The sequence below is a fragment of the Atractosteus spatula genome, chromosome 13, assembly GCF_055471065.1.
Source record: "Atractosteus spatula isolate fAtrSpa1 chromosome 13, fAtrSpa1.hap1, whole genome shotgun sequence".
NCBI classification, from domain to species: domain Eukaryota; kingdom Metazoa; phylum Chordata; class Actinopteri; order Semionotiformes; family Lepisosteidae; genus Atractosteus; species Atractosteus spatula.
The window spans coordinates 16,299,674-16,327,382 of record NC_142718.1 but is presented as its reverse complement, the minus strand read 5'-3'; the positions used below and the strand labels follow the sequence as shown (position 1 = coordinate 16,327,382).

The 27,709-nt window shown below is 34.2% G+C and overlaps 2 protein-coding genes across 6 annotated transcripts in view; one reads left to right on the top strand and one right to left on the bottom strand.

The window, feature by feature from the left end:
* Nucleotides 1-9,324, top strand: part of glsb (glutaminase b) — a 91,426-nt gene extending 82,102 nt beyond the window's left edge. Inside the window, exon 18 of the mRNA XM_088930205.1 lies at nt 7,818-9,324. Coding sequence (XP_088786331.1) covers nt 7,818-7,968 — 151 coding nt within the window. The 3' untranslated portion in view covers nt 7,969-9,324. The remainder of the gene's footprint in view (nt 1-7,817) is intronic.
* Nucleotides 9,319-27,709, bottom strand: part of stat1b (signal transducer and activator of transcription 1b) — a 53,641-nt gene continuing 35,250 nt past the window's right edge. Inside the window, exons 17-24 of one of the 5 annotated variants that reach the window (XM_088930198.1) lie at nt 20,251-20,386; nt 19,236-19,288; nt 18,931-19,025; nt 17,358-17,497; nt 16,556-16,744; nt 12,588-12,663; nt 10,331-10,433; nt 9,319-9,811 (exon numbers count right to left, since the gene is read on the bottom strand). In XM_088930198.1, coding sequence (XP_088786324.1) covers nt 9,788-9,811; nt 10,331-10,433; nt 12,588-12,663; nt 16,556-16,744; nt 17,358-17,497; nt 18,931-19,025; nt 19,236-19,288; nt 20,251-20,386 — 816 coding nt within the window. In that variant the 3' untranslated portion in view covers nt 9,319-9,787. Of the gene's footprint in view, nt 9,812-10,330; nt 10,434-12,583; nt 12,664-16,555; nt 16,745-17,357; nt 17,498-18,930; nt 19,026-19,235; nt 19,289-20,250; nt 20,387-27,709 lie in introns of those variants that run through there. The other 4 variants (XM_088930199.1, XM_088930200.1, XM_088930201.1 and 1 more) reach the window with 4 other exon arrangements.

Sequence of the window (27,709 nt, the reverse complement as noted above, 5' to 3'; positions counted from 1 at the left end):
CGCTTGTTCTAGATAAAACTGCATAAAAAAAACAACAACCCATAATGTACTTCTTTGCGGCTCTGTTTGCCCAAATCATATATTCACAATGTGAAATCTAGAAAATAATATTACGTAACCAAAATCCGCAATATGGAAACAGAACCTGTGTAATTGTTGATAGATGATGTACTCGTAACATTTTTTCAAGACGAACTACAACATTTAAAAAATGACTTGTATGTACTTGATATCTCTAATCAATCCACGGGTCCCAGCACGAAACGAAACTAAAACGCATACCGTTTCGCGCTTCTTATTAGTTGCTCAAAAGTAATTTGACCTTATGAAATGCATAATATAAACCTAGAAACATATACGTGAGCAGTACTTAAGCACTGTAGTATCGGTGTTAAGACATACCTCTCAAATACTGTAAATCAAGTTAAAAATATCTCAAGACAGATTCTGGTCATAATGAAACCATGTTTCGTGTATGTTTTCTTTAAAGTACCGAGACCAGCCATATACTGTATGTTTATGTTCCAAAATTAATATCGTTTATGGCCTTCACACGCGTTGCAGTATGCTCCTATTCTTTTTATGCTCAGCTACTAAGATTTCCCTTCAGTGGTAAAATTAGATATGAATAGTCAATACTTAAACGGGCACAGTTAAGACATTAAATATACATATACATACTGTATACAGTACAGTTTGCATACGGTAATATGTTTATGTTCCTAAATCAATCTCTTTTATGAGCATGTGAAAGGCATGGTGAATCACTGTACTTTGCATGATTGGAAACAAATGCGTGATTGCGAAATGCTGTGGTGTTACTTTTACAAAGATGGTCAATGAAAAAAAGAATGTTGACCAGGGCAATACTTTGAGTTTACACTTACAGCTTGTCCAAGGTCATTCATTATTAATACTATTAGTAATATCTTCGTTAAAGACTTTGATGGCCACAGCTCAAACATGAGAGGTTGAGCTTTATTAGCTCCACCTTGTGGAAATTCCGGATACTATTATTTTGCTTGTCGTATTATAGGAGAATTTACGGTAACTCGCGGTATTTACCGGTAGCTTGCGGTAGACTGCGTACAGCGTACCGCAAAATAATGCGGTATCGCCCGCGCATTTTGAATGGCTGCATCTGTATATGGCTGGTATTGGTAGTTTAAAGAAAAAATACACACCAGTATTCCACTTTCTTCCTAAACATTTTAAGCATCAAAGTCTTACATGTGGTTATTTTGGAAACAATTTTATTGTTTCCTTCTGACTATATTAAGTTTATATACTTCGTAAAAAGTGATAATGTTTTATAAAGTTATAACCTTTTCTGCGAATACGCTCATTATTGCAGTAAACAAAAGAATACTTTTAGAATTTGATTAATAGGGAATATAATATGGAATTGCGCATCTTAAGAAATGAATAATGATATAATTATATTCATGTACTGTAGCTCAAATTATCACAGTAGTACACTTTCTTTGGATGTGTGTGCTTCAGTTTCACTCCTTTCCATGTGATTACATCTGTGGCGTGATGGCTTAAGCGTGTGCCTTATATGCCTGAGGTCGGAGGATCGAGCCCAGCTGTCGCCATGAGTTTTCTTTTAACAAATAAACATTTCTTTGAAAAACTAAATTAGCAAATATTATGGACACTATATTGACATTTTTTTTTATTTCTAAATATCACAACATGTTCGAAGCTAAGTCATTTATTAATAACAATTAATAATTTCAAACTGCTACTGATATTATTATTGATAATAAATATTGTAACGCAAACGGCCGACATTACAGGTTGTGCGAGCCGGCTTGCTAGCGCGGTGACGTCACTGCCCTTCCCTGTGAATAGCAGGGACCTCAGCCGCCAGGCTGAAGGGACATCTCCCTTTAGCTCAGCTGGCTGGTTCCCTGTTGTGTGAAGCTGGAGGCCCAGATTTCAGCCCCCAGTGATGCAGGGCCGGCCTGAGTTGGCAGCAGTGAGGGCGCATACCCACGTGAACCTGAAAGCACTATAATATTATCGACACTATATTGAATTTGTTGGTATTTCTAAATATCACAAAATGTTCAAAGTTCACATCCTTGTGAAACAATCATAACATTCTCATCCAGTCTAAGGTTTGATGTTTTTTTATTATGAAACCGTGATCTTGACAAACTCGTTTAGAGCGCCCTACATTACAAACTTTCTTTGCGAAATTCTTTAAGTTAAACAAATGAAGTAAGAAGGGATATTTTTACAATTGGCACTCCGAGATTCTGACTGATTTAATTCCCCTCATTTAGCTGAAACAGATAAAGAAATCATGCAGTAGTTACAGTAAGGGGACAAGTAATAGGTTTATTCCATGCTGAAAAGAGAAGAGATAAAACCCAACATTTTGGCTGTTTTCACAAGAGACAGCTTGTGAAAACTTCAGCTGAATCCCCAGATTTAAATCCAATAGAGATGGTATGGCATTCCCGACTCAGAACAAGTTTTGTATTGTGATATTGAACACAATAAATGTGGGTAATGTCATCCCCATTATTGCACAAATCCTGCTAAACTAAAAATTAGACACAAGAAGAGTATTATTGGACAATGTTGTGAGGCTCTGGCAGAATTTATCTGTAAACTGAAGAGTTATAGGGGAGACACGTTGTGTATCACCTCTTTTTACACTTGTAAAAATAAACATTCCAATATTAATGCCACACGGAAGACATTAATAATGTAGCGCTTTCGGGCTCACATGGGTATGCAGCTGAAATAATTAGATTGCTCATAAATCTAATCACTTATTCTACATAAACACATCATGATTGCTCTCTGAAAATGCTCTTTTTCCTGTTCGTTTAAAGTAATACTGGGCAGTGGTGGACGGCACGATATTTAGTCAGCAACCTGCTTAACACCTGTAGAAAACATGATTTTATTTCTGTACGGAATGCGTGTACCGTTTACAAAATTAAAGTGTTTCAAATGTTTAATTAAGAAGTGAAAAGAACTTACAGCTTACACAAAGACTCAAACTACAGTATGGAAAAACGAATGTTAAGAAAAAACAGGACATTTGATTGCTGGTTACCTTATATTTATTTTTAAAAAATGCTTTGATTTATTCACAACATGACAATGCAAGACAGAACAAAAGCAGCTTTAAAAATCACATTCCCGAATGTCCCCCACTGCGCAAAACAATCTTAGGAAGAACACAAAACAGCCTGTCTGCTGCTAAAAAATAACGCCCGACAAAGTGAAGGCTGTGAAAACATTTTTCAGTCTGTCCGTGGGGGGAAGGGGGACTGTCTTTCATTGGAAGGTTCGCCTATTCTACTCTGAGAATGTAGGGGGGGAAGGAAAAGTGCCCGCGGTCATTTTTTTCACTGACAAAGTTGTGTTAACAAAAACTACAGTATGCTTAAGAGCTGTTCAACCGGTTTAATTCAAAACACTTTATTCAGTGGGGCAACTTAACAGACGCCTCAAGCCTTAAAATTAAATGATATATATTGTAATTAGAATCACGAATAACAAAGCGGTATTAAAAATACCACTGAATAATGTGTCTGGTCATTATTAACAGTCTTTTTTTCTATGGTTTTCAACTGTGGTAAAGTTAGCTTGAAGTTTGAAAACTATTTTGGTACGCCTGTAGCGTTTTCACGAGACCTCCTAGAGTTACGAGACCACTTGCTTTATATTCAGGTAGATTGCCAGGCGAAAGGATTTGTGTTCTCTCTCTTGCTCTCTCTGTCGCTCGCTTGTTCTCTCTCTCTCAATTCAATTCAATTCAAGGTGCTTTATTAACATGCCCGATGGGTACAATCAGTGTTGCCAAAGCAAATAAAAATAATACAATTAAAATGAAACAAAACAAAAAATAAAATAAAATCTACAGACATTTACAACAAAGACATATCATAAAATATTTACATATACTGTAAACATATTGAGCATTATTGGGAGACAGATTCACAGGGGGGATGGGGGACAATGGGGGACATTCGGGAATGTGATGTCATAGATGCTTTTGTTCTGTCTTGCATTGTCAGATTGTGAATAAATAAAAGCATTTAATTAAACATGCGTTTGCAATTTTAATCAAAATGGGGTTAATGGGGACTCTCTATTATATTATAAACGCCCAAAAATAAATTCACAGTAATAAATACCGCGGTAAAGTTAGCGGTAAAGTTCGAAAAAGATTTTGGCACACCTGTAGCGTTTTCACGAAACCTCCTCGAGTTACGAAAACAGTTGCTTTGTGTACAAAGTACATTGTGAATGTTTTCACAGCCTTCACTTGGTCGTTTTTACGCTATTTTTTTACCACTCACAAATATTCTTATGTCCATATCTTTGCAAGGGAAACACATAAAGCCTTCAAACCAAATGCATTTTAAAGACCTCGACTTGTGAAAATTTTCACAGCCTCTACTTAAAACATAAAATCAGTGAGATAATTCTCTTTTTGTAAACCTCAGGTTTTTCATCGATGCGTAATTACGCACTAACTGGAACACTGGGGGACCGCTGTGCACACACGTTCACAACACGAGAAATACTGCTCAATACGGCTTCGTGCGAAAAACCCGAAAATTACCATAGGAAGCAGAACAGCGCAGTCTCCAATTACCCAGAGTATAAGACACGGGAATAAAACTTTGTTTGATTTCTGAAACCCTTTTCTTTATTTCCTGTTTTCATTCAACAGGAGAATTCCTATTCTTTGCTGAACAGCTTTTTAAAAACAGCACCCATGATGTTCAAATCATGATGTCCATGAATTTTTTACACAGAACACAGCTATATTCGGTTATTGTGTATTGTCTGTTTAGGGTTCTGTAACATTCCAGTTTGTTGTGTTTGTACTTGCAAGAATAGCGATTATAAACATAAAAAAACATACTTGCTTTATAATGTTTATGCTGTCCAACTGAGCAATCTTGCTTTTATAAAATATACCAACCTTTTCATGTTTAATGTGTAAGATGCTGTAATACAGTTTAAAATATAACTTGAATTCTTATCTCTATTAATGTAATTATCAAGTGGTATTAAATAAATTCAACTTTTTAGTGTAGATGACACTTTTCTAAAATGTATTTAAAAAATGAAAACAATTACAACCTAATCTTTCCACGGGTGATCCCATGAGGAAGTACAATACACTCCTGCTTTGTTTAACGATGGTATGAAAAATAAATCTAAATGGTGAGACAGCTATGCTTAAAGTTAATTAAGGGACTTAGAAGACAAAGATAATTATTTACATTGCATTGTTAGATTGTGAATTAATAAAGGTATTTAATTGTTAATTATTGGGGTGGAGCGGTGGCACTGTAACTAAGGATCTGCGCCTGTGGCTGGAAGGTTGCCGGTTCAAATCCCGTGGCTGGAAGAGGAATCCGACTCCATTGGGCCCCTGAGCAAGGCCCTTAACCCCAACTGCTCCAGGGGTGCTGTACAATAGCTGCGCTCTGACCCCAAGCTTCTCTCCCTGCCTGTGTGTCTCAAGGAGAGCAAACTGGGGTATGCAAAAAGACAAATTCCTAATTCAAGAAATTGTATACGGCTAATAAAGTGATCTTAATCTTATCTTAAATTAAACAGGCGTTTGCGATTTTAATCAAAATAGGGGTAATGGGGACTCTCTATTATTTCTCTATTATTATCAAAACTTGTTCAATTGTGTTTTTTTTTAAACATTTTGACATGTTCCTTGTAACTACACTGCTGTCAATATTGTAGCAATAGACGAAATGAAATGCTTGGAGTTTGTAATGTAGGGATTTCTATATTTATGTCTTTGTCTAGCGGTTTCATTAGTGACAAAGGCTAAACTTTCAGCTTCAGTAATGCGTACGCCATATGGCCAACATTACAGGTATTGTGCGGGCTGGCTTGCCAGTGCGGTGATGTCACTGCCTTCCTGGTCCTGTGAATAGCAGGGACCTGAACCGCCGAGGATGAGGGCAGATCTCACTGTAGCTCAACTGGCTGCTTCCCTGTTGAGTGACACCGGAGGCCTGAGTTTGTTTCCCCAGCTGGTAGGGTGCATACCCATGTGAGCTGAAAGCACTACATTATTAATATCTTCTGTGTCGCATTAACATTGGAATGTTCTTTTTTACAAGTGTAAAAAGAGGTGATACACAATCTGTCTCCTCTATAACTCTTCAGTTTACAGAGAAATTCCACCACAGCCTCACAACATTGTCCAATAATACTTTTCTTGTGTCTAATTTTTAGTTTAGCAGGATTTGAGCTACAGTATATGAATATAATATGCTTATTCATTTCTTTAGATACGCGATTCCATATTATATTCCCTATTAATCAAATTCTGAAAAGTATGTTTTTGTTTACTGTGATAATGAGCATATTCGTTGAAAAGGTTAAAACATTACAACTTTTTACAAAGTATATAAACTTAATAGTCAGAAGGAAAAATGTTTCCAAAATAACCACATGTAAGACTTTGATGCTTAAAATGTTTAGGAAGAAAGTGGAATACTGGTGTGTATTCTTTCTTTATAGTTACCAATACCAGCCATATACAGTTTACATAATATGTTTATGTTCCTAAATTAATAGCATTTATGAGCATGTGAAAGGCATGGTGAATCAGAGATTCTCAAAACTTACTTTGTATGATTGGAAACGAATACGTGATCGGATCAACGAAATGCTGTGGTGTTACTTTATGTCAATTAAAAAATATTTTTGTTTACAAAGTGGACCACGGTAATACTTTGAGCTTACAGCCTGTCCAAGGTCATTCATTATTAATACTATTAGTAATATCTTCCGTTAAGACTTTGATGCATAAAATATTTCTGCATAATTAAAATATTTATGATAAAGGTGGTAGGTTGCGTACTTTTGTCCAATTGAGCAATCTTGCTTTTTTAAAATATACCGACTTTTTAATGTTTAATGATTAACATGCTGTAATAGTTTAAAATGATTAAAAGTCTAAAAAGTATACAACTTTAATTCTTAATTGGAAAAAGATTGTCTGTCTACAGTGACCGGGATTTGAAACTGGGCGTTTTCTGGCAACAGCTCAAATGCTGTACGAGTTTAAGCTTTAATTAGCTCCGCCTGGTGGTGATTCCGGATACTATTATCATAACTGCGGTATGATACGGTATGACGCGTTGTGATGTGACACCGCGTTTTACCGCAGCGTACCTTGCTCATTTTGAATGGCTGCATCTGTACGTTTGTTATTGCAAACTTTTCACATCAAAATCTCTAGCAATCCCATTGGCACATTATGTATGTATCTGTCTCACAAAGGGCAGAAGAGGGCGGTCCCATCTTTTTGTCTAATCTGCCCAAAATATCACACATATCTGTACTCTATTATTGTATTTCACAGTCTCATTCATTATCTTTGTATTTAATGGGGTTAATAATAAGATCATATAATAATATTTTTATCAAACTCTGTTTATCCATAATGGATAGAGCATTGTCATCTTTTAATAAAAAATAATCAAATTATCAAACTTTATTTGGTAACGTCATTATAAGGGATGTTTTTTTCCCTTTAGAAGAGCTCATCATTTTAATGGATAAACAGATTTTGACCAGGATATACAAAGACCCTATCTCATATACTGTATGAGTAAATATCTGATGTAATTTATTTTTGTGTATTTTGCAGTTTTGCTTATTTTGTATTTTGCCTTTTGATGTTTTGGAAGGTTCAATATTCATTTCAAATGGAAAAATAGAGTGCAGTATCACTATAATTATTTTTAAGGGTATATTTAAAAATACTATTTTAAAACGGTAATGTCTGTGACATTTAGGTGGGGTAACACACCAATGGATGAAGCTGTACACTTCGGACATCATGATGTTGTGACAATCCTTCAAGACTATCACACCAAGTACTGTCCGCAGGATAATCCTAACAATGGAAAAGATACAGCAGAAAAAAATCTGGATGGATTACTGTAACTATCAATCAGATGTTTAATTTTCAAACCAGATTTTTTGGAGAGATGCTGTTGGGTAATATTTCTGAGTGTATGAGTGTTTTATTTTTAAGATTAATATTTTGTGTTACATACATGGTTTTGCTTTGCTTAATTTGTGGTTGCTCACGTTGCAATAGTTGTGTTCTCCCGTCGAAACTTCCCTGGGCACTGTGTGGAGTAGCTGTATGTGAGTAGCTGTCATTCATTATAATAATGTATTTATGGAAATTGTATATTAATTTATGTTGTAATTATTTCATTTCCTAATTAGCTGGTATGACAGAAATGGTCATTGGTGTAAATAGTGTTTTAACCATAATATTACAATTGCACTGTTGTAGTCATTTATAACCTGTGGATAATACCTTTTCCCAGACTGATGATGCTGAAGGCTAATAAGGATTATTAGATGTTTGGCACATTATCTACAAAGAGTTAATATGTTGCTGTTGAGCCATGAAGCTTGTGACAAGCCCAAACAGTAGCAAGGTGTTTCGGCACTATTAACACAATAAGGATACATAGCTTAAGAGATGTACACAATATTTAATAGCCTAAGTCTTGCACATTTTATGGTTCCGATTTAAAATATAATTAAAGTGAGATTTTGTTTGTTTTTTATGTGTGACAAAAAATACATGTAAAACTGAAAGCTACAGTGCATTTGTGTGTGAGTGCATGTGTATGGTTTTAAAAGCTAAAGAACTGCAGAGTCCTCAGAAACAACATGAACAAACTTTCAATTAATACTAAACAGTATTTTGTAATTCTGTAAATTAAAACAAAAATGGCAAAAACATAATCTAGACCTGATTTAGGATTCACAACTGGACAAAAATCAGATCACCATTGTAATGGAGCAATTTAAGTTTTAAATACAGTACATTAGTTGAACTACTCTACTACTGGAACAGAGGAAAATATGTACATTTTGTAAACCTGTCCAGTATAGCTAACATTTCTTGTTTGATGCTGGCAAATTACGAAAGGCAATATTTGTTTAAAATAATCCCACAATATCATTTCAGGACTGGAGTTACAGGGTTAATATTATCACAAGGTTTTTCCAGTTTATAAACACTTAAGATTTGGTATTTTCTTTATTTGTGTTCATACTTTCCTGTAGCTTTTCCAAAGCAATTTATTTCCATGTGTTTCTGAAGCTGGAGTTTCTAGTTAGAACGTTGTTCTGAATGTTTTCATATTCTTTTTTCTTTTTGAACATATTTCAATTTAAATAGTGATATATACTGTATCTATAATCCTGCTGGCAAAGTAAGATGTTTATTTTGGTGAACAATGTTAAATAAAGTACTGCTGCAAGGCAAAATTAAAACACATTTTCTTTTATTTGAATCAAACATTTTCAAATACTTTCATATATTCATAACACATAAGAACTTGTGATGCAAAGTACACAACACAGTTATTTGAACCTAAAAATTTTTATTCAGCTAGGAATTAAAGACTAAAACTTGAGCTTTAGCAATTTTTCATGTAATATTTTTATACTCTGAATATGCAGAGTATAAAAGAGGTTCTCCAACAGCAACACATTACAATGTTTAGAAAGTAACAAGGTTCAACTTTTCGAAAAATGTTTTATACACAACAAAAGTATCTGGTTTTCTTGCACTTGCATTCATAACTTTTAAAGAAGAGAACTAAAGTATCATCATAATCCTTTGTAAAACCACTGTGAACAAAACTTTAAATCTGATCTCTTAAAATGCTCCAATGAAACTGGCATGCTGTTGAAGAACTAGGTCAAGAATTAACGAAGTCCAATGTGATCTTGATTAGTTTGGATAGGCAGAACACATCTGTTGAAAAATAAAAGTTTTTACAGGTATTCAGACTCCTCAAAGGAAATAACTATAAGCTCAATTGACTTCTTCACAATTTGCAGTGAAGCATAAACCAGAACAGAAAACATCCTTAAACAACAAAAAGCTTCTCAATTGTCCCTTAAACAAAGACACACTAAAGTGCTTTAAAATGTACTCTAGTAGAATTTCAAAAACTATTAATAAATTAAACACCCAAATCCAAAGATAATTTCAATTATAAAGCTAGACTGTAAAGCTGTTTAAAAGCAAAGTAGAGTGACTGCGACTTCAAATTTTCTCAAAAAAAAAATACTATTCTAACCTTAATGAGATTATATTTTAAAAATGATTATGGTATATGTGTGAACTGGATTATTTTTCAGAAACTATTGTGTAAAAAAGCATCCATGTCCAAGTCTGCAATAATTGGTCAACTATTGGTGCAAATATTGTTGAAATGGAAGAGTAGCCAATGCAATGGAAGTGACTTAATAAATAATAAATGGAACATACCACAGTGTCAATTTCTGCAGGATTTATAATCCTTGTAAGTTCTCCAAAGTCTTCTGGAGATAAAGGCAACATAGTTTCTGTTGACTGAAGTCTAGAAGGAGGACTTAAAGATAAGAAAAGTTTATAACTACCATTAATGTTCATTCTGAAAACAAATATTTAAAAGAACACAAAGTACAACTTAAACTGAACCAATTCATTTTAAAGAAATTTAATTCTTCTGCTCATGTTGTATGTACAATGTGATGCTGTTTCCAGGTTGTAAAGCTCAATTACTTGTTTAAATCATCAAACAGTACTGATTGAGCACCTCACGCATTTCTTGAGTTTACTCAGTTTGGGATAATAGTTATTTAGAAATGTTCATTCTTTTTTCCAAAGATAATGGAATTAAAAGTTCTTCTCTATTTTAGCAGGTAAAAATAAGACACTATCACATAAAACCTGTCACAATACTCTTGTGTGTACACTGTCTTGTGTGGGGTAGTATGTGCATCTTTTTACATGGTGTAGGAATTTCCAGATGTGGTTACGTTTTGGAAATAGGTTCCTAAAACAAGGATGTTCCTGGAAAATCATGTGGTTATGGTATAAATAACACAATAACCTTGTCAGAAAATACAAATATTCCAATCACCAGCTCCCCCCTGATTTTACCTTCTCCTTGACAGTTCAAAGGATAAACAATATATTGACAAAAGCAAACATATTTGCAAAGTAATTTACTTTATGTACCTAAGCACCATATCATAATGGACACAGTCAATGGGAAGCCAATAGATGGCACCATATACTATATATTCCTTACATTATTAGAGTTTAGGAGCCAAATGAAGCAGCATTCAGGTGTGAGTTGAGAACAGCTGTAGTTTGGTGACATCATTCACCACTTACCATGACTTCAAAAAAAAAGGGTTTAAATCTTGTTAATATTATTTTTTTAATTCAATCTTTAGATTTCAAACACTATTTAAAATTAGAAAAGGAAAATCAGTGCAGGACTACTTTTAACACCGAACAAGGAGGATGGCAGATGCTGTTCAACAAAAGAAATCACCAAAGATTGAATGGAATGCACAGGACAAGCACATAAGAACCTTAACCAGGAAACTGTCTTAACTTTTAAATTATTTTACCGTAAAGTACTGCTTTGAAAACACTTGCAGGGTTCAACACTGTTCCAGGTGGATGTATGTAGATTTAAAAATTATTTTAAGAAAATTACAGTGTATTTAATAGCTGTAACACATACTTATAAATAAGTGCCAAATGCATAAAATGGCAAGCCTAAGATTAACTTTTGTCACACAATTGTATTTTTAAAATCATATGATGATTTGGAAGCTGTATCCAGAGATGATCCAAGTGATAAAGATTACATAGTGTGTATGTTCCAGCAAAATCCAAATTAAATAATGAATGACAGTAACTCATTCATGAAAGCATAGATGTAAAGACAACAGAACCTCTGAAGCAGGAATGAGCTACACTGTACATATTTCTTAAATTCTAAGAATTAAGCTTTAAAGCAGTATGACTATAGGCCATACAAAGTGATTTAGAATTTTGATAACTGGTGAAATATTGTTTTATATATACTGAATGAATTTTTCCATGTGTTTCAGGACAGTAAAAAAGCTTTCATAGAAAAAATGATAAATTCTTTCCCAATAAACACTTAGATATTAAAGTATTTGACCCTCTTCTGCAAGGCTAAACAGTCTAGTTGCATGAAGCTCAATGCAGTTAACTTAAGATTATAAGGACACATATCATGTAATTAAATATTTAGTGTTTATAGACAAGTTTATACAGTTTAAAGCACAGATAATCATGAAAAACCTGGTTTTCAAGCAGGTATACTCAAACGTTTGACTGGTACTGTAAAACAACTCTAATTCATTTTCTGACTGCTTCTTCCAATTCAGGGTTGGGGGAACAGGAGTCTTTCCTGGCAAGCAACAGCCACAAGACAGGGTACTACCACAGAGCAGACAGGCAGACCACCAGGGAAAATTTTTCCATAGGCCAATTAACCTAACAGTATATTTTTAGACTTGGGAGGAAACTATGGGGAGAACATAAAAACTCCACACAGATAGCTTCCTAGGTCAGGAATTGAATCCAGCCCTGCAAGATGACAATGCTAACCAATGTACCACAATGCCGCCCCAGATATAGTTTTTTAAAAATCAACTGCTTCTGAGCAGTAATTGATGAAGGCTTATTAAATTACAAAAATGAATCTTATACTTACACTTCCGATACTGAAATTAACTCTGTTTTGATGTAACCATGTGGTGCAGGATTTTCAACATCCATTGGTTCTGATGCTAAAAAAGAAAGTAAAATGGTCAAAATGCATCATTGGATCAAAGGTCACAGGTTAGCTCAAGAAGCAGGTACACCAAATTCTAAACACACATAACAATGAAAGACTACAGAAGTTGAAAAGGCTGTAGATCTCTCCATCTATCATGCACTACTTTGTAAAACTGCCAGGTGGAGGAGTGAATGCTTAACGTGCCATGTTGAAGCAGTTGGATTGTTGCCAGAAAATGCCTGGGGACCTAGTCAATCCTAAGGGACAATCTTTTCCCAATTCTAGAATTTAAGTTGTATACTATTGAGACTTGTATTAATTTTAAACCGTGTATTACAATATTAATACTGTTACGATATTAATACAATTAAATAAATACTGTTTTTATTTACATAAAGAGGATTACTCGGTTTTATATATTAAAACGTTATTATACTGTGGCTTGTTGTGAACACAACGTGCTTCTTTCAAGTTTGCTTCCGCATTTAAATGACCTGTGTACGCTACTGTTTCGGTATACTGTATCTGTGTGTATAACTTCATGTGATTCGCATGTGTAGCATGTCGGGAAACAAGAAAGCACTGCTTAAAAATCCTGATTGGGAGAAAAAAGTCCTGCGTATGATTTTTTTCCTCATTGCAATATATAGACTAACAGTGTGATTTAATAATATGCGTGTTCAATTTATTAAAACCACATCACACAACACACGTATAATAATCTCAATTTTAGGCGATAAACAGTAGAACCTCTATTATATTTGTCATACAACAGATACAAGCAAACAAATCCAAAAACTTTTAAAACAGAAGCTATTAACCCTACATAACACCAGCATCTTAAGATCACGATGTGCCCAGCGAATGTTTTTTTTTGGATTATACTATGAATGAGTCCCTGAGGTATGCTGTCCAAGGTTTCAAAATTATTTTAAAAATCAACCTTTGTTTGGATGAGAGAAATTGATACCTTTTGAGAACTGCTTGCAAAAGAGCTGATTTTGACAAAACAATTTGCTCATTTTGCTTGAACAACTTAAGATCTGTCTGCCTGACTGTATTGCAGTTTATGTCATCGAGCTGTTTCTATACATACAGAGATATCCAATCTAAACTTAAGGTCTGCTTTTTTTAAGTTTTGTTACGCATAATGTTTTTGACCCTTGTTAAAATCCAAGATCCTGACTGATTTGACTTCCTATTTGTCTCATTTAGCTGAAACAGAAAAAAAGATGTTCTGTAGTTAATCTTTTTGGAATTTGATTTATTCTTAAACCACTAACATCGACAAATGTGCTGCTGCTGTTCATAGCCTCTCATTAATTTACAAATGCACTGAACTCTGCGACACTGGACCCCTTTGAATTTTTTACATCTTTATCACCTTTGTCTTTCCAGGGGGATGGGGTCCCCAGTACCCCACTATGAGAACATGAATGTGAATTGAACATTAAAATACTGTGATAAAATTAATTCCCTGATACAGACATCTAAATACATACTATATATCCATCTCATTAAATCGTTAATGATGCTCAGAAACATATTGGTAGCAAATTCTACAAAAATTAAGAATCTTCATAATTTGGAAGCGTCATGATTGTTACACAAGAAAGTGAAATGTGACAATTTGCTACAGTTATGATCAGGATCATTGATGAGCTACTGGGGAAATGATTCTAAATTTTAGAAATTTTCAGTTATGTGAGTGCACTACTTTGTAAAACCACCAGGTGGAGCTGTGAAAGCTGATCGTGGTGTGTGGTGCATTTGGCTGTCACCAGAAAACGCCCGGTTTCGAATTCCGCTCAATGCTGAGGAACAATCTTTTTCCAATTATAGAATTTAAATTGTACACTGTTTAGACTTTTATTAATTTAAACTGTTATTATACTGGAGCTTGTGAATGTGATGTGCCCCTTTCACGTTTACATCCACACAGAGAAAATCCAATGGTAAATAACAGTGTTATAATGTAATACATACCTACTCTACACACAGTAGATAGTAGTGATAGCTAAATATGAAAACGTACACAACAGTATTCCACCCTCTTCATAAATATTTTATGCATCAAAGTCTTTAACATGGTGAGTTATACCATTCTCGACGTGTCTCCTCTATAATTTTTCAGCTAACAGATCATCCAAGGTCATTCCTTATTAATAGTATTAATAATATCTTCCATATCGCATTAAAATTGGAACAAGTGTAAATCCACCTATTTTCTAACCACTTTATCCAGAACAGATAGCAGTCTCACATACACTATTTGGTTATTTTTCACGATTCTGACAGACTTCAGAATGCTTCTTGATTCTTAAAAATGTAATATAATGCGTACTATGGGAAAAGAGCTATTGAGCATAGAACATCTTTTCACCTTCGAAAAGACTTGCATATGTAGTTTATTCTTATCTGTGTGAAAAAAGGAAATACAGAGGAAGCTTCACAAATTACAGAGAGGTCTGGAACAACCCGTCTCAAAAATAGGAGTTTAAACCAGTGAAGGTTGTGAAAACAATGACAAATCACCCCGAACAAAATGCAATTTCATACTAGAACAAAATACAAGCAGTTTGAAATTATTATTAATAAATTAATTTTGCTAATAAGGATCAGATATGTTATTATAGTTCTTTTTCAGTGATCTTTTTAATACCCCTTTGTTATTCTCGATAATAATTACAATATAATATACATTTTAAGGGTTGTTGTAAAGGCTTGTCTTGAAATGCCTCACCGGGATGCAGTATTTTGAATTGAATTGAATTAAACTAGTTGAACTAGTTTTTACTCCCACTGTTGACAGTATTCACATTTGCTCATTCATATTTAAAATGTATTGATATAAATTAACATTGAACATGTTGTGGTATATTAAAATAATAAAATGTAAATATAGTGTACATAATATTTATTTTATGTTTTTAAAAATGAATATTTGTAATAAAAAAACTTGTGCCCTGACCAGGAATCGAACACCAACCTCCAGGTTAATAGGCTTGCACTAAATTTACTGTATCAAAGTGCCGCTTAGAAACATTATTGAAGCAGACAGGTTAAAATGTTTCTAACATAATCACAAGTGAATGAGTCAAAGAAACTTATGCAGATGTTTACAAAGAAAATTGTAATACGGTAATACTTTTGAGCTATATACATCTATTATATTTAGATCCTTAAATTAATTTAGTTATTAATTTCTTTAGATAACGCGACTCCATATAACATTCCCTATTAAGTGGATTCTAAAAAGTACACTTTTTTAATGCAATAAGGACAGCAAGTATTCATAGAAAAGGTTAAATTATTATAGATTTTTATAAAGTATAGAAACTTAATATAGTCAGACAGAGCACATCAAAACTTGACCGAGTTAAACACTTTGATTCATAAAATGTTAATGAAGAAAGTGGAATACTGTTGTGTATTTTTTTTATTTTAGCTACTACAACTAGCTATATACAGTATGTATATTTATATTCCTAAATTAATATTGTTTATGATGTTCAGAGATGTTATAGTCCTGTTATTTTTAAGCTCAGCTACCAAAATTTCCATTTAGTTATAAAATTTCATAGTAATATTACATATTAAACAGATTTAAACATTACATGAAACAATCGTTTCACTAACATCTAATGCACCACATGTGTCATCTTTGGCCAGCAAATCGCATGTCACAGTCAAGTGCATCCCCTGTAACGCGTTACAGGGTTCTAACAAGCATTGGCTACATATGGAAAAGCCTTAACACAAATCAGGCCCTAATGATTTTTGTTCCAAGCACAAGGTATACTGTATGACTACAATCTGGAGGTACGACAGTGCACAAACATATCATGTGAATAACACAAATAATACCAAAAATACTTTTTGTGAAACAATTCTCTACTTACTCTCTGCTGGTCTGGAATAGTATTTTCCAAATGCACTATCCTTGGGAATATTTGGATAAAGGAATCGAAGTGGGTTTTCTGGGATGTTTTCAGCTGCCATGACTTTGTAATTGCGAACAATGTCTGGGAAGGAGACAGCAGTCAGCTCCTTCTTGGTGTAGGGTTCCACTGCATGGAACTGGGGCTCATCTGTGTATATAGAGACCACTCCAGCTCAGAAAAAAATATTTACAAGCACAAAAGCAAAGCTTAGAGAACACTTTCTTGATACCATGGTAGAATCTCCTACAACATATGCTGTAATCATATTTAATTTCTTTAATCAAGACCACTGAGCTAAATTAATACTGCTGTATAGCATAAAAGTGCAAGATCATTTCATTTGTAAATAAATAGTAGACATTTGTCACTTAAACCTAAGTATTTTAGAGATTAAGAACTACTTTTAGTTTAACAACTAAGTTAAAAAAACAGAACTTATCATCATTATGTTCCAGTTGGCTTATTATGAATTTCTGTAGAGTGATTTTGGAACCCCTAAAGTATGATCAAGCACTGTTTCTGCATCTCTAGCCTTTGAGCTAATGAAATAAAATATGCTGTTAAAGCACACTACATGAAGTCTTTTTTTGTTTTTATTTTGTGTGATTTGTGCAAATGATAGAAAAATTCCTAACACCATCATAAAGATTTGTACAATTGCGTGTTGGTATGCAATACACAATTACCATGTTATATGTCTTTGTTTTGTAAAAGCAATTTTAATTGATGTAAACATGCTAAAAGTTCATCAATGTCTCACCATTCTGAGACCTTTCAACCCATGTAAAGGTGATGGCCCCCTCTCTGCTGCTTTCACTGAATCTCAGAAGGAAGGTGCCTGGGCTCTTATCCTTCAGCAAAGCTCGTTCCCTTTCCTTACTCACAAACCCCATGATGCACCTAGAAAAGGAAACAAGACACAGCAAATATAACTAGATTCTTTACTTCTGGATGAATAACTAAGGGGTTTTTGGTTCCTCTCCTCCGTTGTCTTGTGGTCTTTTCTGTTCTGTATTGACAAAATGAATTGTTACCAGCATTGTTAAGCGCCTTGGGGCAACCTTGTTGTGAAAGGCGCTATATAAAAATGAATTGAATTGAAAACTGTTCTAACCATTAAACCAAAGAGCTTTCAGTACAACTCAGCGATAAAGTTGTAGAAAAAATGAGAAAATGATTTAATATTAAAAAACACTGAATATCCACTTTAACACTAAAGTCAATCCCTTAGAAATGGAATACGTATCATATCACCCTGACACCACCTAGAACTGAGCAGCCAGGCAAGGAGGAATCTGGTTAGGGATTCAAACGTGATACCGATGATGACTGAAAGAACTGCAGATATCAATAGCTCAGATGGGATAATGAAACTGTGCATAAGCCAACAATATCCTAGCCAGGTGGGTAGCTGCATCAGCATGCGTAGGCTGCAAAGGAACAAGTAATAAGTTTATTCCATGCTGAATAAAGAAGAAAGAAAACACAACGTTTCGGCCGTGGTGCCTGCTCACACCTGAAGAAGGCTCCACGGCCGAAACGTTGTGTTTTCTTTCTTCTTTTTTTCAGCATGGAATAAACCTATTACTTGTTCCTAATATCCTAGCCAGACAACAATGCTGGCAGTCTGGCAGTGTGGAAAGCCCAATGTCTAGTCCCACATGGAGATGATAATACAAAATGGCAAAAGGTTTTGTGGTAAGACAATACAAAATTAGAACTTTTTGGTGTAATTGTAAAGCACTGCATTCAGGATAAGAACATAGGATGAGGCTACTTGGCCCATGCAGTGAATTTAGGTAGCAGCTAATTAATCCGAGGATCTCTTCCAGCAATTGTCTAAAGAACAGTAGGGTATCAGTATTAAAATTGGCTCAAAAAGGTGCTAGGATCAACTTAACATGTTCCACTACCTGTAAAGTCTAACAACGTGTTCCCTTAACAAGGAACCAAGACCCTCTGACCCCATTGTAGGTACTCTGTGCCCCTTATGTTGGGAACTATGGCTTAGTTCAATGTGGATGGCATTTAAATAGTCAAAGAAGTAGCGAATCATATTTCAAAATTAAGGGGGCCTGTTAACTAGAGTAAATCATTAGCAATGATTTGGTGCTTATATCCTGTATTCCTGTTATTGTGCTCGCATGTCATGTAGAGAGCAATATTAGTTATTGCAAAAGACATGCGTCATCATGTAATAAATTCACCTCGTCTGAAACAGTGTACCACTGTGGTAACTTAATTGGTCATATCAGATTTCACCACTTGATTCTTCAGTCATTAGGTTTTCTTTTCAGGAGGTAGAGTTACTGATTGATTTTTAATAAACTTACCCATCATTCCACAATGCTAGCAGGTGTCTCTTAATAAGCTCTAGGATGCCTTCAATCCATAACCAGAAAGCGAAGCTTTTATCATTTATATTCTCCTTGAAGAAAAGGAAAAAACACTATAATCACTGGATAAATTGTTGTCTTCCAAAAGTTTAATATGACGTACTATAGTTCATTTTTTATTAAGGTCACTCCTTTTCTACAACATGTAAACAAACAGTAAAAACTTGCAATATTTAAATGTGAAACAGTGAAATCATATTTTTTTAACTTGCATTTTTTTTCCAATACTGAAAGCTACCAACCTTGCAGAACTTGGTCCAGGGGATTAAGCCATCGGGGTTACTGGCATTAGGACCTGTTTATTAAATCACATATATCAAAATAAGAATTCTAGTCTTATTATTAACACTGTATTATCACTGTTATTAGCACTGTATTTCTCCTGGTTAAGAAATCAAAGTAACAACCCACATACGCTTTTGTATCCTTTCGACATGTCTATCACAGATGCCTCAAAATTAATATCAAAAATGAATTTTTCATTCAAGTTGCAGAAGAAGGATCCAGTGGAAATAAAATTAACAATATATTGGAAATAATCTAATTTTATTATATTTAGTTTTTCCTTTGTTTCCATAATTATGTCCAAAATAAAAATCTTTGTTGAGGAAAGGAAGCACCACACCCATTAAGACAATTTTATTATTTTTGTATTTACAGCAAGGTTATGTTCTGAATCTCTACTGGACTGTCACCTAAATAATTTGCTCTGAAGTACATACATTTTAAAACTCTGTATATATTTTGACTTCTCCTATTGTAAACAGTACCAATTTGATAAAATGCCCTCAAAGTCTGCACTGAGAGTAATGAATCTGTAAATAAGAACAGCTTATATTAGCTAAACATTTTGATTTCTTTGCTCATTAATTGTGAGATTTCCTACCTACAAGCCATAGTCTTCACCATATTTTAAAAAATCTATAATGGTATTACTGCCTATACTTACATAAATCTTGAGGCAATGTGGCACTTTCTCACAACTTCCCTGATATGCAACCAATCACACTGAAGGTCAATATAATATTGAATCTATCTTAAATCAATATTTTGCATTATATACCAATTTTCCATGGTTATTTCCTGCACGGTATTTCTAAAACTCTTATTTTCCTTTGCTAATTGGAGATGCACTTGGTAAAAAATGAATGGTAAATGAAGCCTGCAGGTCCTGACTCTAGAAAACTATGTTAACTTAACTTAAACTGGTAAGTCAATGGAGAATGCTAATTGTTGATAATAGAGATGGCTATTCACCTAGCAGCTTATCTCCCAGCATGCTCAACTGCTCAGAATTCAGTCCACGTTTGGTGACTGAAGAAAACTGCCAGCTGAGAACTTCGGCCAGCTGGCTCCAGCGTGCAGTGGGAGGGTTCAGGAAGAATGACAGGTTCTAAGAAGCAGAGGAACAGATTATAACATACACATTGTACATACAGTATATTCAGCTACAAATGGAAATGGTGTTCAGATGAATATGAAAATGCTGAGAAAAAAATTCAAAAAGGAAGAGAGAAGTTTAATGTGGCATCTTTTTAAGATTTCTAATCTAATTTTCTAATTTGCATAAAAATATAGATATTAAGGATGTAATTTGATATCTTCATTATTATATTTCATCTGAGATGTAATGGTGACGGATAAGAATTTCATTTTACATTAAGATAATGTAATACCCGTTTTTCTTTGCACTACGTAGTATTAATTTTAGGTGCTAATATGTATGTACGAACATCACACCGCTCACACAGCTACACTAGGTTGTTGTTGGCATTTATAGCATTTAATAAATATTTTAGACCCTTAGTCATAAGGACTTTCTTTCAGTACTAACACATCCACAATTAAATGTCAAGGAAAGCAAAAGCTAAAAACTAAAAGGATACACATTTTAAAATTGAGTTACATTAAGAGAGTGATAAACACAAAATTATGTGTATTAACCACTGAAAAATGTCTAGAAAATCTATCTCTATGCCAACATTGGCAAAAAGTACATAAAATGCAGGTAAAGAGCACTCCAAATTAAATAATTTTCTATGTGCTTGGGGTTTGTATTTCTGAGTCTGTAATAAAAGTTTTAAGTACATTTCTAATACTATTAATGACATATTTAATTTAAGTCCAGAAAACAGAAGGGATTAACTGTCATTAAGATGTTGTTGGACGATTCTCTTTTGCGATTCACACATTGAAGAGGCTTGCAACTTGGTGAGGAATGTTACTTTCACTCTGGCAAATCCTGTATAGAAGATCTACTATTGTTGCCTTTGGATTATCGGTCGCTTGCTTAACTACTTGTCACACACACCGCAGAGGCAAGGTAAACCTGCTTTCTTTTTCTACCAGGACTACCACTATAATATATACATATTAAATTAGAATGTATTCTACCTTTTTTTACCCATTGCAACACAGAACCACCAAGTAAAAAAGAAATTCTCAAACTTTCTGAAAAGTAATTACAAATGAAAATCAAGCAAAATAGAGTACATTTTTAACTCCAAACCAATCCTTGCAAATCACACAAGCCACCTGTGTTTTAAACCACATGTGTTTAAATGTAATGATTCTGATAATTTCAGAATAAAATCATTTCTAATTACTTTGAGTAAGATCCTCAGAAACAGAAATGTAGAAAAATAGTACTTGAATTGTTTCCACTTGAATGTTTCTGCCAACTACAGATGCAGTCATTTAAAATGCACAGTAAAACCCCGTACTGCACAAAATTATCTGCATTTTAGCGCGTTATACCACCAAAATGACCGACAGGCGGCACTTGTGGTGCTTTAGTTGTTTTTTTAGTAGCAGAGCATAAAAAGAAGACTAGCATAACGTGTCTAAAGGTCATAAACGATATTAATTTAGGAATATAAACATATTATGTAAGCTGTATATGGCTGGTATTGGTAGTTTAAATAAAAAATACACACCAGTATTCCTCTTTCTTCATAAACATTTTAAGCATCAAGGTCTTTCATTCAGTTACATACTGCAGTTATTTTGAAAAAGTTTTTACGTGCTCCTTCTGACTATATTAAGTTCATATACTTCATAAAAAGTTAGAATGTTTTAACCTTTTCTATGAAAACTTGCGCTCGTTATCACAGTAAAAAAAAACACATACCTTTTAGAATTTGATTTAATTTAATAAGAAATATAATATGGAATCGCAAATCTAAAGAAATTAATAACGATATAATTATATTCATATAGCTCAAATTATTACAGGAGTACACTTTCTTTGTAAACATCTGCATCAAATTGACTCATTCACCAGCGATTACTTGGAAACTTCTTTGCCTGTCCATTTCAGCTATAGCGAAGGCTGTCAAGCGGCGCATTGGTGTAATGGCTTTGGCGTGTGACTCGCATGCTGGAGGTCAGGGGTTCAAACCCAGCTCTTGCCGTGAATTTTCTTTTAACAAATAAACATTTCTTTGAAAAACTAAAATAGTAAATATTATCGAAACTATTGAATTTATTGGTATTTCTAAATATCACAACACGTTCAAAGATTTATTAATAACAGCTAATAATTTCAAATTGCTGGTATTCTGTTTGGGGTGATTCGTTACTGTAATTTATTAAACATCTATTTTTGAGACAGGGTGTTCTAGACCTCTGTTTAATTTCTGAAACTTCCTCTGTATTCCATGTTTTAACCTTTTCTATGAATACTTGCACTCATTATCGCAGTATAAAAATGCATATAATATAATATGGAATATAATATGGGAATATAACATGGAATCGCTTATCTAAAGAAATTAATCATGATTAATTTGAGGATCTAAATATATGTTTTTATATAGCTGTTAGTATTACTGTAATCCACTTTGTTTCCACGTGTTTTATAGTTTTTATAGTTTAGAAACATTTTTAAGCTGTTCGTCTCAGCTGTGTTTCCGAACAGCCCATTGGTACAGTGGGTTTGTCAATAGGGATCCTGTTTAGGCAAAGCAAGTTCAATACCCACTTCAGCACAAGTTTTTCCTCTAACACAGACTTTAAAAAATAAAATAGTAAATATTATGTAGACTATATTAACATTTTTTTGTTTTCTTATATATTATAACATATTCAATGTTAAGTGTTATTAATAATGAAATAAAAACGTGAATGAAACAGAGCCTGCAGCCTACAGATAGGGATTTGTGAAAAATTTCAAAGCTTTTGTTTAAACAATATCTAGTACCTGGTTGCATTTTTAGAAACCTTGGTTTGAATAAAGCGGATCCCAGGTGCAAGTGACATAACACGAGAAGGCATTATGCTATATTTTTTATGCATCAGTTGAAGCCTTCTGAAGTCTCTCAAAACCATAAAAATAACATATTGTGAGGCATGATGGGCAACCGATTCTTTTAATTTTAAAGAAAATCAAAAATAGGAAACAATAACGTGTGCACCTAAAATAGACATTGCATGATTTTAAAACCCATAAAAAACGTGTTTAGTTAAAAACTCTAAATCCATGAAAAATGGCTGATTTTCCTTGTGATCTGCTTAACACCTTTGTGTAAGCTGTACGTTTTTTAAAACTTTTTAATTAACCTTTTAAACACTTTAATTTGTGAAGCAAATTAGCAGGTGGCTGAGAAAATAGCCCGTCGCTATCCAGTTCAGTCAAGGAAGAGGTGGCGCCGTAAGGAGACCGTTCTGCAGCTTGCAGTGTTTATGGCACTGAGCGTGTCTGCCTTTAAAACTTAATAATGGAATGAAAATCATTTATTTTAACTTGGAATCTTTTAATTATCATTAAACATAGGAATCTTGGAATCTTTTAATTATCATTAAACATAGTTTTCTCACCAGTTAGTTTTATATTTGAAACCATCATTAAACAAAGCAGGGGCTTATTGTACTTTCTAATGATATTACACATGGAAAGATCATAAATTTTAATTGTTTAAATTTTTTTAAAATAAATTTTAGAAAAGTTTCATCTACACAAATATCACAGACTATTTTCGATTGTATTTCTGAATGTTATGTCACAGTTCAATATTTTATATACACCTAAATAAAGTCAGGTGCATAAACTTAGTAATCAATAATTAGTATTAAAATTTGCACTTGTTGCAATTGTTGCACATCTTGTAAAAACATTAATTTGCAAGATTGTGTTCAAACACACGTTAAATCTGACTATCAAAAAATAAGTAGAATACAAATTATAAAATGAAAAATGAAGGTAAAATATAATTTACAATTAAACCAGGGTTCACTTTTTTCTGCCTCTCTCTACTCTCTCACCCGCTGTGATTCGGACACTGAATGATTAAAAATGGGAACAGGTCAGGCAGGCAGAGGGAAGAGGGAGGGAGGAAGCGTCCTCCCACCTCTATGACTAAAATGCCAAAGAGAAATGGCCTGAGCGACACACAGAGCTAAAAACGTTTGGTGCTGTCTTTTCCGCTTTAAAGGTACACTCCTTGTGGAAGAAATTTCACCTCGAATGTTTGGCCACCAGATATCAAACAGAATCAAACTGAAAACAAAAATTACTTGCAAGAATAGAGATTACAAACACTAAAAAAACATACTTGCTTTATACTGTACTGTGTATTAAAACTAATAAACGTAACCCTGTCCACTAAACCTCTTTCCCACAATTTCACGGGGGCAAGGTCACGTAGCTGATTCACAGCTGGATACAATTTTATCTTGCCTCGTGAAAGCAAAAATTCAGATATTTGTCAACATATTTAATAAAACTATCCATGTCAGTAATTTCACTGTGTCAGTCTCACTGTACGCCCCGGTGTTCACTCAATGTTCACACTCCCAGTAAAATAAAAAACCTGTTTTCCACATTATCACCATACACCAGGGGGAGGAAGGAAAAGTGCCGGCAATCATTTATTTCACTCTCCAGCACTCTCCAGTTGATTAAAACTCATTCAAAAGGGTGTGGTACATTAACACAAAATTTGAACGATATGCCTCAGGGACTCATTATAGTATTGTAGCAGGAAAATCAAAATACCGCCAACCCATCCCAGCCAGGTCTCACATCCCGCTGTTCCAAAGCCTTAAGGTTTCAAAGTATGTGTGAAATATCTTTTCTTACTCCAGTTATTAATCCAATCTATTTTCACTCATCCGGCTATGTAAAAATATAGCAAAAAAGGATAGCTGTAAAGCTTAAATTCCAAGCTGAAAAGACAAGATCAACATGTCTTCTCTAACTCTTCAGTTCACAACTCATCCATGGTCATTTATTATTAATATTGTAACGAACAGCCGGCATACAGATGGTACAGGATGGTTGCAGCATGGTGACAGTACAGCCTTCTGCTCCCCTGAGCATAACAGTATGCTGGGTAAGCGTTCCAGGTCAAATTCATCCACATGGGGGTTACCTTTAAAGCAGAGACGACGACACTAAAAATGTTTGGCGCACCCTCTTTAAAGCCCTGGACAAATATGAAGACAGTACGTACAGTTATAATTCAAACTGAATTAAAAACTACACATCCCAGTTAACATGGTGCTGCTTGTGATCCTTGCGTTTAACCAACGAAACGGAAAAAAAAGGGCGACTTTGGGGCTCAGTTTCAAAAGCTTAACCTATCAGCAACAAAGCGAAATTTACACGACAGGCTACCTCAAACTGTCAGTTACACGACTGTGTATGTCACCTAAGCCACTCCTATTTGGCTTTTTAGTTATGGAGGAGGGAAGACGCCCAACCCCACCCCCCCCTCTGGGTGCCTGACTTGTCGCCATCTTTAACCGTTCCGTGTCCGAATCGCAGTAGGGAGAGACACGTATGAAAAAAAAATTCATCCCAGCTACAATACAAAAATATTTTTGTGGCAAGGGGGAGCAAAACATCAGTATTTACTGCTAGTAATTAGTGTACAAATTGTAGTTTAAATCTGACCCTAAATATAAAGTTATAATGTCAACAAACAAAGCAATGTAGGAAATGCCTACTTTTTCTGCAACAGAAATACAGAGAAAATAAATCCATTCTGACATCTCAAATCAGTTTCAATCAAAGTCTCCAAAATGAACAAGAAAAAGAGCATTTTCAGAGAGCAATTACGCTGTGTTTATGTAGAATAAACTATTAGATTTATAAGCAATCTAATTTCTTATTTGTTTAAAACAGTGAAATTTCATCTGCAAAAGATCGCACCAGAGACTGCACTATCTCTGCTTGTCATAGACGTTCAGGAAAGGGTGAATGAAAGAAGTCATGTCAAGTACATTAATTCGGTGATCAACAGTTGTAGGACAAGAAACAAAAGATAGTGAAAACTTAAGCTTATTAAGGCTAAAACTAAAATTCAGTCAACAAATTAAGGCAAATGAAAATTTAGGATGTTGAAGTGCTAGAGGTGTAAAAAATACAAAAATGCACATGAGCAAAAAGTTTTAGAAATGGAGCAGGTGTTCATTTGAAATAAGAAAACAGAAAAAAGCCACGACTAGACATAGTACAGAAGAGGGATGCAGGAACACTTGCTTAGATATACAAAAAAAATCACAGAAAGGTGTGTGTTACAAAAGAACATGCAACCATGAAAAAGATTTGGCAGAGAGTGAAGAATCAGAAAATTAGCACGCATAAATAACAGCAATTCTGTCAGTGAGCCTTATACGAATTAATAGCAAACATAGTTTCACGGAGGGCTTCTCAGATAGTTGGGCATTCAAGTAGATTGCCAGGCGAAAGGATTTGTAAATATATTTTGTTAAAGCAAGTCAGTTTTTTGCAACACATAAAATACATTTTTTCAAGAAAGTTTAGCCTTTGTCACTAATGAAACCACTAAATAAAGGCATAAATATAGAAATCTAAAGATTTTTTAATTCAATGTTGGTAGCAGGATGAACTGTCAGGTTGAGCTAAGTGTATATTTTGTTGCAGAGTTGCTGCAAGATGTTAACAGTGAAAACAGGTATTTAGAAATGACTCATTTCAAGAAGATTTTCAGAATAATTATTAATCTAGCAGGATAGAGAAAGTACAGAAAACAGGTAGTTAGATTGATCAGATTAGTATGCAAAGCCATTTAGCAAAGAGGGTGTGAAAAGAGTGACAAACTAGTATACTTTAGATATTTTTTTCTGAACCAGGGAAAATCTGATCATGTTTCTCTATAACACCCACAGAATGTAGATATAGAGGACAGCTAGAAGACCAGTCAAACAGACAAAGGTTGCAAGGTGGGGAGTAGACAGATAGTAAGCCAGATAGGTACTGAATGAGGATGAGGATTTTGAAGTTGACTCAAAACCTGATAGGAAGCCAGTGCAAGGACTTGAAGACGGGCGTAATGCATCCCGATCAGGATTCTGGCTGTCAAATTCTGAACATATTGGAGATTGCTCAGTGTGGATTTAATTACCCCAGCGAACAGGATGTGCATTTATTAATTCTAGAAAAAAAGCCTTTCTTGATTTCTCTAGTTCCTAGTTTCTCTAGTTCCCTTTAAAAGAAACTATTCCACAATGCAGAGTACTACATGGCCGGTATTTACACATTATATTTAGTGATTTAAACAAATTAACACAAGCAGTTTTTGAAGATTTAAGCACAGTGCTAAATTTAATATTATTACTAATTACTGATTACTAATAGTTTATGCTAACACCTAACTGTCTTAATTAGATGTATTTAAAACAATGAGCTAAGTGTGACATAACATTCAGAAATACAATCGAGAATATTTTTGTGGTGTTTGTATAGATGAAC